This window comes from Acartia tonsa, chromosome 14 (genome assembly GCF_053477335.1).
Source record: "Acartia tonsa isolate MP-2025a chromosome 14, ASM5347733v1, whole genome shotgun sequence".
Lineage (NCBI taxonomy): Eukaryota > Metazoa > Arthropoda > Copepoda > Calanoida > Acartiidae > Acartia > Acartia tonsa.
In genome coordinates this window covers 13485855-13505406 of record NC_137273.1, presented here as the reverse complement: position 1 = coordinate 13505406, position 19552 = coordinate 13485855, and the positions used below count along the sequence as shown (strand labels likewise).

General features: G+C 31.6%; 1 protein-coding gene across 2 annotated transcripts in view; it reads left to right on the top strand.

Annotated features, from left to right (window-relative positions):
• Positions 1-1848: 1848 nt before the first annotated feature.
• Positions 1849-19552, top strand: part of LOC145305539 (glycine receptor subunit alpha-4-like) — a 32674-nt gene continuing 14970 nt past the window's right edge. Inside the window, exons 1-15 of one of the 2 annotated variants that reach the window (XM_080147181.1) lie at positions 1849-1896; positions 3451-3509; positions 3708-3809; positions 4530-4568; positions 5060-5113; positions 5628-5688; positions 9593-9707; positions 10493-10557; positions 11040-11122; positions 12335-12401; positions 12771-12838; positions 14987-15108; positions 15937-16044; positions 18218-18317; positions 19201-19283. In XM_080147181.1, the coding sequence (XP_080003307.1) occupies positions 1868-1896; positions 3451-3509; positions 3708-3809; positions 4530-4568; positions 5060-5113; positions 5628-5688; positions 9593-9707; positions 10493-10557; positions 11040-11122; positions 12335-12401; positions 12771-12838; positions 14987-15108; positions 15937-16044; positions 18218-18317; positions 19201-19283 (1155 nt within the window). In that variant the 5' untranslated portion in view covers positions 1849-1867. The remainder of the gene's footprint in view (positions 1897-3450; positions 3510-3707; positions 3810-4529; positions 4569-5059; positions 5114-5627; positions 5689-9592; positions 9708-10492; positions 10558-11039; positions 11123-12334; positions 12402-12770; positions 12839-14986; positions 15109-15936; positions 16045-18217; positions 18318-19200; positions 19284-19552) is intronic. The other variant, XM_080147182.1, reaches the window with a different exon arrangement.

The following is a 19552-nucleotide window of genomic DNA, read 5'->3' as shown; positions in this document are numbered from 1 at the left end:
TAAATTTTTTTTGGAGCCTTCGGCTTAAAAAAATATTTCATTCAAATTTTTTTCTTGAAGGGGGGGGTTCGAAATTAGTGGTTGCAGCTCCAATTTTTTATTTTTAAATTACCTCTTATGCAAAGAGTCCTACTGCGGTTTTAGGCCATTTTTTTAAAGATAGTTTGAACCTCGTAAAAGTGTCGAACTATGACGTCAGAAAAAAATAACAATTAACCAATGAGAAGCCAGTATTCACTGTAATTGACCAATGGTAAAATATATAGCGGTCTCTCATTGGTTAACTATTATTTTTTTCTGACGTCATAGTCAGACACTTTTACTGGGTTCGATAGTTTTGGTCTATTTTGATCCCACCCTTCTCTATATGATTATTAACTTGTGACAATGGTAAGTGGGTTTGATAAAGCAATACTTTGTCCCTTAAAAAAAACTCTGTAAATAAAGTAACAGCGGATGCGCAACCCCAAATCAATTAAATAGCCTAAAACCAACCCCTAAACATTTATAAAGCTTTCTTTAATTGTGAAGATTTCTATTTGTACACCTTGTTCGTCTGTGATTGGAATTACTTGGCAAATGTGTAAGATAAGCTTCTGATATCAACTGAGAAGATTCTCTTGACATCTATTTCGTAACTTATTTAGCTTTAGTTTCGCCACTCTAGTATATAGAAACCCACTGAAATTCTCTACTGATACATACACAAATATGAGTTGTGCATATACGTCCGCTACCAGGTTCAAACTAGCAAAGTATAAGATCTTTAACCAATAACTTTTATCTACAAATATGATCATTTTGTTTTTTTAGTAGTGGGGTTGTGCACTATTTTATCGTCCATTGTCCTATCTCTTTAGGCCCAAGGATGAAGGGTTGGCTTTCAATCTTTGGGTACTTTCATTAAATTGGTTATTTTGGGGTTGTACAATATTTTATGTAAGAAACTTCACTGTAAAGGAGAACCATAGTGAGAAAAAACTTGCTACTTTAAATAATACTCGCTTCTTCTTCCCTAGCCTCTAGGGGCTTTGCCTCAAAAGGTAATTTTTGGGAGGTTGGGGGTGTCCCGACCCCCAAGAAAATATCCTAAAACCACCACAGGACCAGTAGATATATTCCCTGAAGAGTAGAATCCGATCGGTTCAGTGGTTACCGATATCTTAAGGGACAGACGGACGGACGGACAGACAGACGGACGGATAGGCATCATTCTACTTTGTATTATAGAGGATGAAACACTTTGCGGAGATGTATTGCCACCCCAAATATCAAATACAAAATCAGAATCCATTTCATCATACAAAAATGGAAACAAGGACGTAATATAATCAAATATAACCAACCTTTGTTATGCATGAGCTCGGGTTATAAAAATTTGCTATTTTGTGGCGGTTTATTTTAAATTGCATATGGACGACAAATAAAAAAACTTATTACAATATTCGGGAATAGTCCCTTTCGTGGCAACGCCCCTTAAGGGGCGATTTGTCGTGTTTTTAAAAAGGCTTTTGTTAGGTTATTTTAGGTTATATTGGGTTAGGTTATTGCCCCACAGGGTTAGGCAATTGGCCCCGCTGGATTAGAGCCCCCCGCAGGAGCTAGAAATAGGAGAAAAGCAACTGTGAAAAAAAAAGAAACGCCCCTTAAGGGGTGTTGCCACGAAAGGGACTTTACCCCAATATTCATAAATTCAACATATTTTAAAAGCAAAGCTTTTCTTGGTTATTAAATGGCTAATGGTAACTCTATAATTTTTACCAAAGCGTCCATACCTTTTTAAAAATCTTCTCTTTAATTGATCCAGTTCTCGATGTTTTATTAATCTTGTATTTAAATTTCAGAAAAGAATGAAAATGATTTAAGAATGCTAGTTTTTGTTCTCGCTATTTTCTTGTAAGTATAAGTTTTTTGGATCTACTGCAGTTCACGTTAAAATATTGCTGTTAACGAATATTGCCAAAAATCTATCAATTTTAAAGGCTGCTAGCTGCCAAACGGCTGAACGTACAGATCATGCCCGCACACTGCTTTAAGCAGCATAAGAAGGCCTACAAATAATCTGGAATAGCCATAAATTAATAATAATATCAATCATAATTATCTCGCAGTTCAGAGAAATGCGCGAAAAAAGGCCTATTTTACGCGTTTTTTCTTCAATGAAGCTTTCCCTGTGCATCATTGAATCTTGGCTATTTCAGATTATTTGTAGGCCTTCTTATACCGCTTAAAATATTGTGTGTTGATCCAGTTTTTTTGTTCTCCAGTATGGCTTCGAAACCGAGTAATATTCGCTGGGTTAGACCAGATTCTCAGCCATACTGAAATCATGTATACCATCGGTATATGAGACAATTTTCACGAATATTAAAATAAAAATCATAATATTAATAGTAATTTTGTTAGCTCGGGCCTAGGGGCGAACAAAATTGGTTTTAATTTTATATCTTTTCATGTTAATATCCGTGGAAAACTGTCTATAATACGTTGTGTGATAAATAACTGTTATAAATTTTAGAAGCGCAGCTATTCTATAATTAATATTGCAGTACGTCTATTCATTCCATGACGTCATAAATTTGTGTCGTTATTAGTATTAAATTTCATATCGATAGTCAGTCAACAATTATATACAAAGTTAAACAGGCCATTATTATTGGGAATATTATTAAATTAATACAATAGTTAAAGGTGTTATTATGGTTTTTTTCCAACATAATTATATAATATATTGAAAAATAATTTTGATAATTAATATCAATCAAATTTGCGCTTAATAAAAGCATAAAACAAAAAGCGTAATTCTAAAAAAAATGGTAAATACTGTATCTATCTATCTATCTACCTATCTTTATATCTATCTATCTATCTATCCATCCATCCTTTCTGTATATCTATCTATCTATCTATCTATCTATCTATCTATCTATCTATCTATCTATCTATCTATCTATCTATCTATCTATCTATCTATCTATCTATCTATCTATCTATCTATCTATCTATCTATCTATCTGTCTGTCTGTCTGTCTGTCTGTCTGTCTGTCTGTCTGTCTGTCTGTCTGTCTGTCTGTCTGTCTGTCTGTCTATCTATCTATCTATGTATCTATCTATCTATCTATCTATCTATATATCTATCTATCTATCTATCTATCTATCTATCTATCTATCTATCTATCTATCTATCTATCTATCTATCTATCTATCTATCTATCTATCTATCTATCTATCTATCTATCTATCTATCTATCTATCTATCTATCTATCTATCTATCTATCTATCTATCTATCTATCTATCTATCTATCTATCTATCTATCTATCTATCTATCTATCTATCTATCTATCTATCTATCTATCTATCTATCTATCTATCTATCTATCTATCTATCTATCTATCTATCTATCTATCTATCTATCTATCTATCTATCTATCTATCTATCTATCTAGAATCCGAGGTACAGGTGGTTCAATAGGAAACACAGCATCAGATGATAACGGTCCTAAGGAATGTTTAGACAACACAACGACAACAATAATTATACAATTACAATTACTTCGCTCATCTTAAAACCCTTTTTTAAATTTATTGAATATTGGTTGCTTTAAACGAGCAGTGTCCAAACTCTTTATCAATGGGGGGGGGGGGGATAAAAGCTCCTGATCCATAATTTATTGTCAGTGTTGTTGGAACACCACCTCATAGGGTCAGATTTTTGTGCATGGAAAGGACGACCCCCTAGAACTAAATGATATTCTACCCAGCCATAACAAAATCTATGATAAAATGAGACCTCCCAAATTAAAAGGTAAGACTGTGCCCTTGGCGCTTTTATTTTTTTGTAGCAATGCTGCTCTTAAAGTTTTCAATGACGTTTCTTATTTGTTGGCTGAACAACTTTGACGAATTTTATTGAATTTTCATTGGTTGTTTCTTTAAGTTGAGTGACAAAAAGTTTCAACTACTAAAAGTAATCTGCAGAAGGGGTAATTTTGTGTATCATCATTGATCATAGAATAATTTATCGACTATTGTCTTATCCTTTCAAATCTAATAACTTATATTTTTAAGAGAATTGATGTCATTAAAGATTTTTAGTGTATCGTAAGATTTATAATACATATAAACTTTACTTTGAAGATATCTATCTAAAGAGAAGGCTTCCATTTAGCAAAAATCTTTAAAACTACATGGTAGAAGTTGCCAAAATGATTAGGATTAAAGTGAAACTTGTATGCACCCGAAGGAAATAGAAAAATAGGATTGTTAGAGCTATTAAAATACTAATAATGCCCCGCCAAATTTTTACTTTTACTTAGCACCAGTATTTACACCCATTTATTTAGAAATTTTAATATTTTTGTATTTAAAATTTGGCGGTGTATTTTGAGTTCTATAATTGCTTGATAATTATAGCTTCCAATTCCCTTTAAGTGCTTAAAAATTTCACTTTATTTTAAATCATTTTGAGCTAAACTTCAAAAACTACATGGTAGAAGTTGGTTGCCTAAAATCTGCCTTGTTGCAGAATATGGAGGCAAGGATGGAGATAATGAAAATAATAAAGGTTGTACGATACATAATTAATAGAATAGAACAACTAGGGGTCCTCGTTATTATCAATAGATATAAAATTACATGGATATTGCACCAGATTTTCGCCCACTCTAATAAAATGGTTCTTCCAGCTAGCTAATATAACAAAACCCCCATACACTCCATTCCTATTGGAAGACCAATAAATGAGGACTATAGTAGAAAGCTAAACAGGAGACAAATTTTCCATGTCACAATATCCATGTATTATATATCCATTATATTATATAATCTTTTGATGAAATTGTAATTAATGTTGGTTAGACTTTAACAAAGCATTTGATGACAGTTCACATTAAACAAATTATTACAACGTTTTGACTTTTTATCTAGCTTTAATTACAATTTTAAAAGGAAAATAATTAATATATAATAATGCACATTGTAAAGTAGTTGTTTTTAGACAGTTATTGGTAAACTAAAACATCTGTGAAAAATTGAATATTTTTTTTCTTTTTTTAGGGAATGCTACCAAAGTCTACTTTCATGTGACTGTGATGTCTTTGGACACCATTGGTGAGTACTTTTTTAGGGCGGGGAGGGGTCATTATTGCATTGAAAATTATACTGGAGCCCACTCATTATTACAAACTAATAACTTTAATTTGATTTTGAATAATTTTTCAGAGTGTCAATTTTTTCATCATTTGATTTAAAATACAAAAGGTTTAATTTTGTTTATTGTAAATACGCATGTACATCGATTTATCCTTTAACATAAAGTATTGTCTAAAGCTAAGTTAATCTGAATTGTCTGTACTTGTCAAGGAAGCTACATATATATCTTGGGGTGGTTTTATGCTATTTTCCTGACTTCTCTCACCCTTCCTAATAGACTAGGGGCGGAGCTGCTTGAATGATATAAAGGACATAAAAAATAGGCCATAGAAGACAACCATTGAAAAAAGGCAATAAAATATGTAGAAAAATGTATCCTAACATCATACAGACGGTCAATACTTACATAACAGCCTCAAAAAAAGTGATTTGTTGATTGCAGCTTCTCTATAATTAATTCTCCTTTTTCTAGATGAGAGCAGTATGACCTACACTTGTGATATTTTTTTTGCTCAATCTTGGAAAGATTTCAGGTATGGAAAATATTTTCTTCAGGTATTATATCTAAAACTCAGTTTTATTTTTCAATTTTAACCCCCCTCAACCCCCCCCCCCCCTCTTCAATTAAAAAAGCTTGGACGTCCTTGGTTATAAACCTATCCAGGACCTATGAGAAGCTACACTGTAAAGGAGAACCATATCGGTTCAGAGGTTATCAAGATCCTTTTGTTACACACGGACATAAATGCTAGTTTTATATACGGAAATCATTCTTAAGGTGGTGTTAACGTACCTCCTCCTGAAAGTTTCCGATGAAATGTATATAATAACTTGTAAAGTGTGATAATATTCTGAAATTGCACTTCCACAAAAAGTAGTAATACTTTTTTAGTGTCGAAAACACTCTCATGATTTTCTTTCTTTTGGCTGGTAACCAAAGACTTCGGACGGTAAATTACACTTATACCCAAAGTTTTGTAACAAAGTTATCTTATTCGTTGGCTCAAACATTTGGGTACTTTAAATGTATTTTGGTTGGTGCCAAATTAGTTTTTTACAAAATAAATTTTCAGCCAATAATTTAATCAAAAGGAGGTATAATTTTGTTGTACCATTTTTGTATCATTATTGGGGATGTCAATCAATTTATCGTTCATTGTCCCTCTATGAGCATGGGAAAAAAACAACGACGACCTTACAAAGAAAATAATTTGTTACAATTTACGCGGCATTCAATATGATGTTTATTGATTGATTTCAAAAAGAACAACAATTATATTGTCTCTAATTTTCTCTCGGAAGTTTATAAACACCAAAATATAATCATAAAAACAATAAACAGATATTGATTTAACATAATCAGGAAATACGGGGATTTCAAATAAACAAAAAAAATCATCAAAACTTAAAGGGTAATCTCATATTTTTTAAAAACTAGTGCACTTTTATTTCTCACAAAAAGGACAAATGTTAATTACAGACATATAGTCACACATTCTATTACTTTTTTTAGTAAATAACCTTCCCTTTCAACCTGGAAAATAACCAAATTAATTTGTTCTTTCTGGGTTTTGTGGTTAGTCTAATATTCTAATATTCATACTAATCATGTACTATACAGTCAGAGACAGCGTTGCCAGATATTTTGTGTATGTGCTAATATTCCTTATGTCAAGACAGGGTCGCTAGATATTTTATGTAGAGCCTAATATTCATTATGTCAAGAGAGGGTTGCCGGATATTTTGTGGATAGTCTAATATTCAAACAGACTAATGAACATACTCTAGTTATGAGGTAACTGGAATACAAAAAATTGAAACACAAATAGATCTCAGACTTTTTTCGATTAAAAGTAAACAGACATTAAAGAATATTTGAGGTTAAGTTAATTTTGAAAATAATGATCTTTTATTACCATTACACAAATTTTAAGTACAGCTTTTAAATATTTAATGTTTTTATTTAAAGTTTAATAAGGATAATACAATGTTAATTATAAATTCAAAAGCAAATACTAAATAATTTTAGAATATAATAATGATTTGGGTAACTTTTTAAGATAGACAGTTTCTTTTAGGGAAAGACAGGTGTTTATTTAGATAATGGAGATAAATCAACTTATTATTGAATGCTCAATATCAGGAACAAGGGAATGATATTCTGACAAACAATTTTAAAGGAAAATTTCCTCACAACACCCTTCCCCTTTTCCTCCCTTTCCTACCCACCACTTTTCACTTACATGAGAAAACAAAATATACTTCCAAAGGTTTCATGATTTTTTGTAGAATTGATTGTTACAATAGCTACCCCTGGCCTAATATAGGAATAAATGATTTGTTATGATCAAAGTTGGTGTTAGTTAAAAAAGGATGGTAAATTCATATTGGGTTAAGGGAAGAAAAGGGTCGTAAATTGATTTAAGCACAATCATCCCCTCCTTAAATGAAAAGTTTTTTTTATCACATTATACATAGCTTTCCACAGATAAAATATGTCGCTATACATAATTTTTCAGTATGGCTCTGAACCAATTCTAGTGCAGCAGATATTAATTGGTTTTTAAGCGGTACTATTAAAGATCTTACTTTTTTTATGTTACATAAATTTAATTATTTTTTTTATTTTAGGATATTTCAATTTTTGAGATTAAAAGTGTGATCAAAATTGTTAATAATAATTTTTAAACTAAAATTTACATAAATTATTAAATTTCAATAATCAAAAAATTAAAATTTATTTGAAATTGAATGTACTTTTATGGATAAATCTGCTTTATAAGTAGTAAAAAAAAATAATTTAGACTAAGAAAGTTAAATTTTTGAGAAAAAATCTTGTTTTATATACAGTAAATGTATTGTTAGAAGACATGAACATGTGTGTAAAAGCCTACATGGACACTCATATGGACATGTGTATGTTATTACTCAAGTTTTAGAGTAGCTAAGTTACTAAAAAGGGAAAATGAAAAGACAAATTGACAAACTTTTGGACACCATCATTTTAGATGTCCCAAGGGACATACAAAAGTTGAGAAAGCACTAAAAAAAAAAATTGAATAGTTGGAAGAAGTGAAAACTATATACTTTTTTCAAAAAGGCATTACAAATTTAAGTTCTTTGACTAATCATAATTTCTACTGGATTATAATAAAACTTTTATATAAGAGTATAAGTTGCAGAGAGACTCAAAGGCTTCATTTATACATTGATACAAGGTTTCTTTTTTATTCACCAGGATAAGACAATAGGAAATATATTTAATTTCATTGTTATAGTATATAACGTCATTCTTGCACCTTCCTTTTTTAAGCTTAAAAAACAAATTCACTAAAATTGCCCTATTTCTTCGCCCTAATAGCCAAGACATTGCTATGGAATCTTTAGTCCAATTATCATTATATCCCTGTTAAAATCATAATTTTTTTGTAGTACATTATAACTTGCAATAATATATGAATTTGAATCATTCAATGTCTGTGCTCCTCTCTAGATTTTTTAAAATCTTCTGTTTCAACAAGTGGATAGGAAGGGAGGGGACATTGCAATGTTCATTTCACTAGTTCCCAAATATTCACGTTTTCTTATTCGTAGACTTTTATTCAATCTTGATTGGTTAAATCATATAGATAGTGCCTAAACGTTTCAATCACTAATTGTAATCTACAAAAGGGGTAATTAGGTGTGTCATCATTGGGGATGTACATCAATTCATTGACAATTCCTATAGATTCCTGGGATTTATAGGGCCATTGATGAAAACACTCCTTGTTTAAATCAGTAATTTACCTCCAAAATGTGACATTTGGGGAATTTGTCCGATTTAAGTAACCCACAGTTGTTATAAAATGCAGTTTTTTTCTCGTATTCATTCGAATCCGGTGGATAGGAACCGGTTCTCATCCATACGAAAAAACTATGTCTAGCATCGTATTATATCCAGCTTTCTACGAATATAAAAATGTACAATCATAAGATTAAAAACAGTTTTTTTAGCCCGTGCCTTCGGCACCTCGGGGCTAAAAAACTGGTTTTAATCTTATAATTGTACATTCTATATCCGCGGAAAGCCGTTTATAATACGATGCGAGAAATAACTATTCTCGATGTAAGCATGTTAGTGTCCGTTCTATATGTGACAAAATGTTCGGTATAAGTGCAAAATAATGTAAATTGTCGATACTGGGTTTACTAAGGACCCTGTTTTAGGGTAGAAGTGTTGAGTGCCCTAGGAAAATGGGGATAGATGTCACTGCTTTTGGCCTACCTAGTCTATTGAAGTCATAGTAGAGGGAAAGAAAAAGGGGAGTGGGAAAGAAACATCTTAGAAAAGAGATAGGGTACAGGGTGTTTCCTGACGTCAATAGAATAGATAGGCCAAAAGCAGTGACATTTATCCCCATTTTGCTAGGGCACTATACACAGCTACGTTTCTAGGTTGCGACTACCTGACAACATGACATCCGAGTACCGCCTGCTCCCGGTGGAATGGCTCACCGAGATCTGGCGACCAGATTCCTTCTTTAAAAATGCTAAATCAGTAACTTTTCAGGTAAATTTTTTGTACTTGATAAGTTTGCCTGTATTTTTGTGTATCTTATTTTAATTTGACTATTAATTAATTAATTATTCTATCTATCTATTTGAATAATAACAATACCAAATCATTACAATATAATCATTGGTTATATCTCTCTTATCCAACTATTTTTTATGTATTGATCTATTTTTTTTATTTATATATTTATCTATCATCTAGTTAGACAATGACGATACCAAATCATTACATATGGTTGTATTCCTCTATCATCTATCTATCTATCTACCTATCATTTTTATCTATTAATCTATCTATTTAGACAATGACAATACCAAATCATTACATAATACATATGGTTGTAGCTCTATCCATCTATATATCTACCTATCTTTTTATCTATCTATCTACCTATCATTTATATCTATTAATCTATCTATTTAGACAATGACAATACCAAATCATTACATAATACATATGGTTGTAGCTCTATCCATCTATATATCTACCTATCTTTTTATCTATCTATCTACCTATCATTTATATCTATTAATCTATCTATTTAGACAATGACAATACCAAATCATTACATAATACATATAGTTGTAGCTCTATCCATCTATATATCTACCTATCTTTTTATCTATCTATCTACCTATCATTTATATCTATTAATCTATCTATTTAGACAATGACAATACCAAATCATTACATATGGTTGTATTCCTCTATCATCTATCTATCTACCTATCATTTTTATCTATTTATCTATCTATTAATTTATTAATCTATCTATTTAGACAATGACGATACCAAATCATTACATATGGTTGTACCAAGACAAATCTATTCTATATATGGTCAAGTAAGTAGCTACATGTTTCAACAATTAACAGTTACTACTCTATGTCTTGTTATTATTTAATGCTTTATTAGAGGCAAGTTGTCATGAAAAAAAAGATTCGCTATACTCGATACATAATTACTTGGATTTGCACCGTATTTTCGCCTACTCTTATAAAATGGGCCTTCCAGCTGGCTAATATAAATATACCCCCCCCCCATACATCACTTTTACTCCATCCCCTATCTTCCTAATGGAAGAAAGTTCTGACCAATTAATGAGGACTAAAGCAGCAACCTAAATAGACGACAAAATTTCCCCTGTCATAAAATCCACGTATATTCATGAAAATTTGGTAAGTTATTTGAAACATTATTTGGTTCCTATATCGAAACTGTATCATATTACATTTGAAAATGGCCTAAAACCTAAGTTTTGCCAGCACAGACACTCAGATAGACATCCTGTTACTTTAATTATAGAATAACAAATAATATTTTTAGGTTAACGTTAGTATTATCGTGTGCTATGAATTTTAAGAACTATCCCCACGATGAACAAACCTGCAATCTGAAAATAGAATCAAGTAAGTGTTTTTTAACAGGCAGGGTCTGCTATTCAGCCAATTAATTCCAATCGAAAATGCCGCAAAATTTAATATTTTGTTGGAGTAAAGTTGGTGTAAACTTTTATTTCACGTAAATGAAGGGTTATGAGTAAGAAGGGGAGAAAAAAGAGATGGGGGCTTAAGTAAAGTTGGTGTAAACTTTTATTTCACGTAAATGAAGGGTTATGGGTAAGAAGGGGAGAAAAAAGAGAAGGGGGCTGTGAGGAAATTTTCCTCACAGAATTGTTTGTCAGAATCACAATCCCTTTTTCCCTGATTACAGGCATCTAAAGGGATAAGACAATGGCCTTCAATTTTATATACAACCCAAATGGTGATACACAAAATTACCCCTATTGTAGATTACAAACGTTTGGACATTCAACTTAATGAACCAACCAATCAAAATTCATGGAAGTTTCCAAATTTGTTAAGCCAACGAATAAGAAAATTCATTAAAGTATTTTGGAGACTAGGTTTAACAAATAGCTAAATAAATAATTGTTCCCTTCCTTCATTATTAGAGTTGAGTTAGCTGTTAATTTAGGCTGGGTTAAGTTAAGTTAGGGTGGGAGAGAACATTGGACAGTAAATCGTGCTGGTCCTTAAAGTTTGATAAACACGCTTCCTCATTCGTTGGCTTAGGACTTTGGGGACTTTTATTTAAGTTACCAAACATTTCCAACAATAATCATATTATACTGGAAAGATAATATTGTTAATCGTAATTGAGGGTGTACGTATATCCGTTCATAGTCTAATACATTAAGATTACTGAAATAAAACTATCTATCCATCTATTTATAGGTATCCATTTATTTATTTATCTATTAGTCTATTTGTGATTTTCTATCCATCTATTTATAATTATCTATCTATCTATTTATAATTATCTATCTATCTATTTATAATTATCTAATTATCTATTTATAATTATCTATCTATCTATTTATTTATCTATCTATCTTAGTATATTTCCATCTATTTAAAATCAAATCATCTATCCATCTTTTTATAATTATCTTTCCATCTATATATCAATCTATTTACAATTATTATTTCATCTATTTAGTATCTATCTATCTATCTATATATGATAATCTATCCACCTATTTATAATTATTATTTCATCTATTTAGTATCTATTTATTTATCTATCACTCTTTATAATCATCTTTCCATCTATTTTAGTATCCCATACAACAGATGATCTCGTGTTCGAGTGGGACCCTCTAATGCCATTAGACGTAGATACAGGAATGAAAATTAAATTATAGAGTAGCTATGCTACTAAAAGATTTTGACAACAACATACCAATGCAGGGAAAAAGGGGACATTGGGCTGTAAAATGTATAATAAACATTTTCTCTTATTCGTTGGCTTAAATATCTTGTTATTAATCTTATTAATACACACTAGCAGTATCTAAACTTTTCAACCATTAATTTAGTTAATTTTATATGATGCCACTAATTGACTTTGAAAACTTTATGTCAATAATATGTCAGTTGGTAAAATACCAATAAGAAGCTTCCCTGATGAATAGAAACACTGCTAATGAGATCTTAAAGGGACAAACAAACATTCTTATTCAAGCATTTCATTATTTATTTTCATTAAAACAGGCATAGAGTTACCACAGTTAGAGCTAATGTCTAATTATACTGGGGATTGTACAACTGCTTACTCTACAGGTATTAGAGTTATCATAACTAGAAATAGATAATAGAGTTATCACAGTTAGAGTTGACACATAATTATACTGGGGATTGTACGACTGTTTACTCTACAGGTATTAGAGTTATCATAACTAGAAATAGATAATAGAGTTATCACAGTTAGAGTTGACACATAATTATACTGGGGATTGTACGACTGTTTACTCTACAGGTATTAGAGTTATCATAACTAGAAATGAATAAAAGAATTACCACAGCTCAGTTAGAACTAACACATAATTATACTTGGGATTGTATGACTGCTTACTCTACAGGTATTATACCGAGTTATCACAACAAAAATCGGTAATTGAGTTACCTCGATTAGAACTGACATATAATTTTACCGGGGATTGTACGGCTGCTTACTCTACAAGTATTAGAGACATCATAACTAGAAATAGATGATAGAGTTACCACAGTTAGAGTTGACACATAATTATGCGGGCATTGTACGACTGCTTATTTTACTGTTATTAGAGATAGATAAATAGATAAAAGAGTTGCCAATATAATAAAGATAGATAATAGAGTTACCATAACTAGAAATAGGTAATAGAGTTACCACAATTAGATCTAACATATATTTTTACTTGGGGTTGTACGACTCAACTTAATGGTATTGAGTTAGATAGATAGGTAATAGAGTGATCATAATTAGAAATATATATTAGAGGTACAGTCTTGTCAATAACCAGTTAATATCCAACAGAATGTAATAAACATTGTAAAATAATATAATATTGTATAATTATACCTGACAAAAAGTTATTATTAGGACTGAAAGGAAAATGTATTTTTGTGTTTCCACGAATTTTCCACATGTTAAAATATAGAAACCGGAAATTAAACTATATCTAGTCAGGAAAAATTTGACTCTAGATTGCCCTAAGTTACATAGATACATAAGTAAACTAGCAGTGTACAAACTTTTCCACAAATAATCATAATCTTTAAAAAGGGTCATTTTGTTTATCAATATTAAAAAATAATTTATTGTCAATGGCTAACGTAATGTTTTTATGGATCTGAAAGGATAAGACAATGAACCAAAAATTTTTGTACATCCCAAATAATGACAAACCAAATCACCCCTTCTAAAGATAGAAATTATTGGTTAAAAAGATCCCCTAATATCAGCAACATTATGAACTATAAATTATGAACATATGATGTGGTCCAGTTTCTATTATGCAACATAAGAAATTCCGTGGAGTCCATGGAGTAGCAAAATCAATAAAGAAAGTTGTAACTGTTAAGGAAGGGCAATTAAAACTTGTTGTCCACTTGTTCTTCACAATAGGAATAATGAAAATAATGGATATAACATTCAGTAATGTACCAAGGACAATTACATCTAATGGTAACATATCTAAACAAAAAAGAGAGAGAGAGAGAGAGAGAGAGAGAGAGAGAGAGAGAAAATGAAAGAAAAAAAGAAGGAAATGAGAGAATAAAAAAAAAGTTAATTAGTTGTATACAAAGAAATTAGAGAACCAAATAGAGAGCAGTGAGAGAACCGAACAGAGAGCAGAATTAAAGAAAGAAATAAGAGAACCGAATACAGAGCAGTGAGAGAACCAAATAGAGAGCAGTGAGAGAACTAAACAGAGAGCACAATTACAGAATGACAGACAAAACCACTTTTTTCACTTCGTTATTGCTGTCATAAACCATGTTAGTTGATTTGTTGAAAGAAGTGACCAAATTTTGAGGAAAAAATCCATTTTTATAAATCCATTTAATGACAAGAGTTTCCATTTATTTGTTTTCTTCTTAGAAATACTTTGAAGTGGGGATTCATTAATAGGACATAACATTTTCTTCAATTATTTGCTTTTACTAAACTTCGCAACAATTATTAAATTGTATGTTTTATTAATAGTTGTATGGTCCTAGATTGTCAACCAGACCCAATTATTTGATATTTTGTTAATTTTCCCCAAAATTTTATTTTAAGTTCTCTCATTGGTTATTTAAAAAAAAATATAACTATGATTAAATCTTGATTGGTTGGTTGAGTGTAACTTTGATTATCATCATTGGGAGTATATTTAGAAACTTATTGTCCATTGTCTTATCCCTAAAGAATAATACCTAGTTAGACATAATATTTTTTTTCAGGAAACTTTACCTGTCTGGAGGTGGTGTTTAAGTTTAAGCGTCGGCTTGGTTACTACCTGTTCCATACCTACCTGCCCACATGTCTCATTGTAATCATGTCCTGGATATCCTTCTGGATTAAGGTAAGGCTTGGTTACTACCTGATCCATACCTACCTGCCCACATGTCTCATTGTTATCATGTCCTGGATATCCTTCTGGATTAAGGTAAGGCTTGGTTACTACCTGTTCCATACCTACTTGCTCACATGTCTCATTGTTATCATGTCCTGGATATTCTTCTGGATTAAGGTAAGGCTTGGTTACTACCTGTTCCATACCTACCTGCCCACATGTCTCATTGTTATCATGTCCTGGATATCCTTCTGGCTTGGTTACTGCATTGGTATTTTTATCTTATGCAAGGGCTGACTACCAAACAATTCATAAAATCGTGTAAATATTTGTTAATGATAACAATTTTTATTATTATTAGGTTGAAATCTATCTATATAACTAAACTTGTTGCAGTTTATACTAGTTTATATGTAAGGGAGGGAAGGATGAATGGAATATAGGATCATAAATCATACTGAGCTGGATCTTTAAATCGTTTAGTGGTGCCTGAGGGCGATCCAGTTCGGCGCAACTAGATATTATTAGATTTCAATCTTTAAATCAAAATGGAATGGGCGAATCAGCGCGCCCAGTGGCACGGTACTGGCGCAGCAATGGCACTCAACGAGTGACATTGCCGCGCCAAACCGGGGTGAACTGGATCGCCCTGATTTAGCGCACCACTAAACGATTTAAAGATCCAGCTCTGGTACCCAAAGTTTTATAAACACACACTCTTATTCGTTGGATTGAACATTTTTAGTATTTTTACAAAGTCTTTATTTGGTTTACCACAAACTTATAGCAGTGTCTAAGCTTTTTCACCAATAATAATCTATTATTTCCTATGTTTAGCCCGAGGCAGTGCCAGCCCGAGTGACTCTAGGAGTGACAAGTCTCCTAACACTCTCTACGCAACATGCTAACAGTCAAAAATCGCTTCCGCCGGTTTCATATATAAAGGTAACGACGACTTTTTAATTATATTAAGAAAATTATTTTTCATAAGGAGCGTTAAAAATATTTCTTATATAAAAGTAAATGGATCTGTGTCTGTTTGTACCAAAAAGGATCTCTAAAACTGCTCAACCGATATGGTTCTCCTTTACAGTGTAGCCTCTCATAGGTCCTAGGAAGGTTTATAACAACTTATAACGAAATTAATTTAGAAAAAAATCACGAAACCTGTACGTGTTCTTCAGCTGTCGTTGGGGGGCAACACATCGTAAAATTGACGACCTCTCCATTTGCCCCCTAAATATAATTATAGATTTATTTCACTTGTTTGTTACACCTTATTCCTGGGTTTATAACTATTTTTGGGATAAGTACTTTCATCCTGGTTATAGAGTAGCTTCTCTACTCTAAAAAGATTATAGCCTTCGTAGACAGAGATCTTTATATGGGGAGGGGGGATAGGAGAAGAAATGAACAACCTTAAAATTAGATTTTAGAAGAATAATAAAATTGTATTAAGTTCAATTTATATGCATATAAAAAAGCTTTACTATAAAGAAGAGCTTTAGTGAGATCTTAAGCTAAAAATAGACAAGTAGACATCCTGTTACTTTTATACAAAGAATTCTTATTTTCCTTACTTTTTATAATGGTCTTTATATAATTGTATTAAAGTAGTGGGTCAAATTTATCAGGGAATGGACATAGATCAACTTAGGAATAAAAACAGCAATTTATCATTTAGACATACACTCTACATTGCAGTTTTAGTAATTACGACTTTAAGTGAACAAGTTTATATTGAAATTATCTCCATGACAATATCCCTCTCGTGGATGTAATTTATTGACCTGACTCGATGATTTTTTTCAGTAGCTACTTTACAATTTACTTTGTCTGTCCGTCTTTCCGTTGTCCGTAACGCTATATGATTTTCTCGGCTGCTATTTACGATAATTTGCAACAAAAGACAAACTAATATTTTTATTAAGGTTTTGTGATTCTTTATCATTCTTCTCCAGGGATCTAAAGGGATAAGACAATGGCAAATGAATTGATGTAATTTTCAATGATGACAGACAAAGTACTCCGTATTTAGATTACAATTAGTGGTCGAAACGTTTGGACACTCAATTTGAACCAACAAATCAAAATTCAATAAAAGTTCCCAAAGTTGTGAATCAACCGAATAAGAAAAGATGTTATAAAACTTTTATTTTTTCATTATATTGCAATTGTGTCCTTTTGGTCCTTAAGGATGTTGTCATCCTTGTATTGAATTGTTGAATGTTTTTAAAAGCGAAGCTTTTCTATAATTAGGGTCGGTCCGTATGTCCGTCCGAGATAGATAGCTTTTTTCCGTTAATTTAGGCATGTTAAATTGTCCTATCGATTTCAAACTTTGCATGGTGATTCCTGTAGTAGTTACGATTTAGAAAGCGAAGCAACTCTATAATCATTACCAGAATGTCCGTACGTCTATTTTAAACATGTTGATTTTTCTACTTTTTTAACAACTAATTTTTATATGATCTAATTATCCGTTTGATCTGATTTTTGGTATATTGATTCCTGGGACAACAAAGTACAATATTATAAGCAAAGCAACTCTATAATCAAGTCCTAAAAATGTAAGTATGTCCATAAACATTATCCTGTATCATGCAGTTTTTCAACAAATTTACTCACAATTTTGCTCTTACACTCTTATACTTTTATATTCTGATTATTCAGTTCTGACACTATACAAGTGTTAATGTCCGTTTGTACTACCGTTTCAGTGCTTCGCTTTTATGGATGTTGTCATCCTTATTATAAAATGTAAATAAACACAATTCCATAACATATTGTGTCTATTAATACCAGGGATATTTAGGGAAAAGACAATGGCCGATAACCTGATGATAAATAAAATCACCTCTTCTGTAGATTGTAATTATTGGTTGAAAAGTTGAAAAGCCAACCAATTGAAATTGAATGAGAGTACCCAAAATTTTTGAGGTGACGTAAAATCTTTGGGTACTTTTATTATACTATGTGGTGTTTCTAAACTTATCTACGAATGATTCTAATCTTCAGAAAGGTTAATTTTGTTGATTATGATCAGGGGTGTACATGAATGTAGTCATCCTTGTTTGATTTATAACATCATAAATAGTACATTTTCTTTTATTTTTAGGCAATAGACGTGTTTATGTCTGGGTGTACAGTGTTCGTGTTTCTATCTCTAATGGAGTATGCTCTTGTTAATATAGTCATGGGGGACATAGCTGATATAGGTATATATAGATAGATAGATAGGTAGATAGACAGACAGATATATAGACAGATAGATAGGTAGATAGATATATACACAGTGTTTGTGTTTCTATCTCTAATGGAGTATGCTCAATATAGTCATGGGGGACATAGCTGATATAGGTATACATACTATAAAAATAGATAGATAGATAGACAGACAGATAGATAGACAGACAGATAGATAGATATATAGATAGATAGATAGATAGATACACAGTGTTCGTGTTTCTATCTCTAATGGAGTATGCTCTTGTTAATATAGTCATGGGGGACATAGCTGATATAGGTATAAATACTATGCACATAGATAGATAGATAGACAATACAGATGTACAAATAGACATACAGTTAGATAAACAGAGGTACAATAGAAAGATAGGCAGAAAGATTAATAGACAGACAGACAGATGGATAGACAGACAGACAGATGAATAGACAGACAGAAAGATGGATAGACAGACAGACAGATGGATAGACAGACAGACAGATGGATAGACAGACATACAGATGGATAGACGGACAGGCAGATGGATAGACAGACAGACAGATGGATAGACAGACAGACAGATGGATAGACAGACAGACAAATGACGAGACAGACAGAAAGACAGACAGACAGAAAGACAGACAGAAGGACAGACAGAAAGAAAGACAGACAGACAAACAGATAGAAATATATACAGACAGAAAAAAGGCAGAAAGGGAGACAGACAAACAGACTAAGGACATAAAGTAAAAAAAGTTACTCAGTTGAGTAGACGAATTAATTAAACAAAAAAATGTAGATTTATTAAAACAAAACAAAATATTTGTAAAAATACCAAAGTGACAAAAACGAATCTAACCAAAATCAATTTTCAGAGAAAAAGAAAAATATGGGGTTGACCAATCTATTATTGGGGAGTAAAACCGCGGGCTTGCCGCTAGCTCCACAAATTAATCAGGTATTTATATAATGGATAGATATATAGATAGATAGATAGATAGTTGGATAGATAGTTGGATAGATAAGTTGAACAATCCATTCATTATTGGGAAGAAAAACGGCGGGCTTGCCGCTAGCTCCACAAATTAATCAGGTATTTAGATAGATAGATAGATAGATAGATGGATAGTGAAATAGTTAGATAGATTGACCAATCTATTACTGGGGAGTAAAACCGCGGGCTTGCCGCTAGCTCCACAAATTAATCTGGTATTTAGATGAAAGATA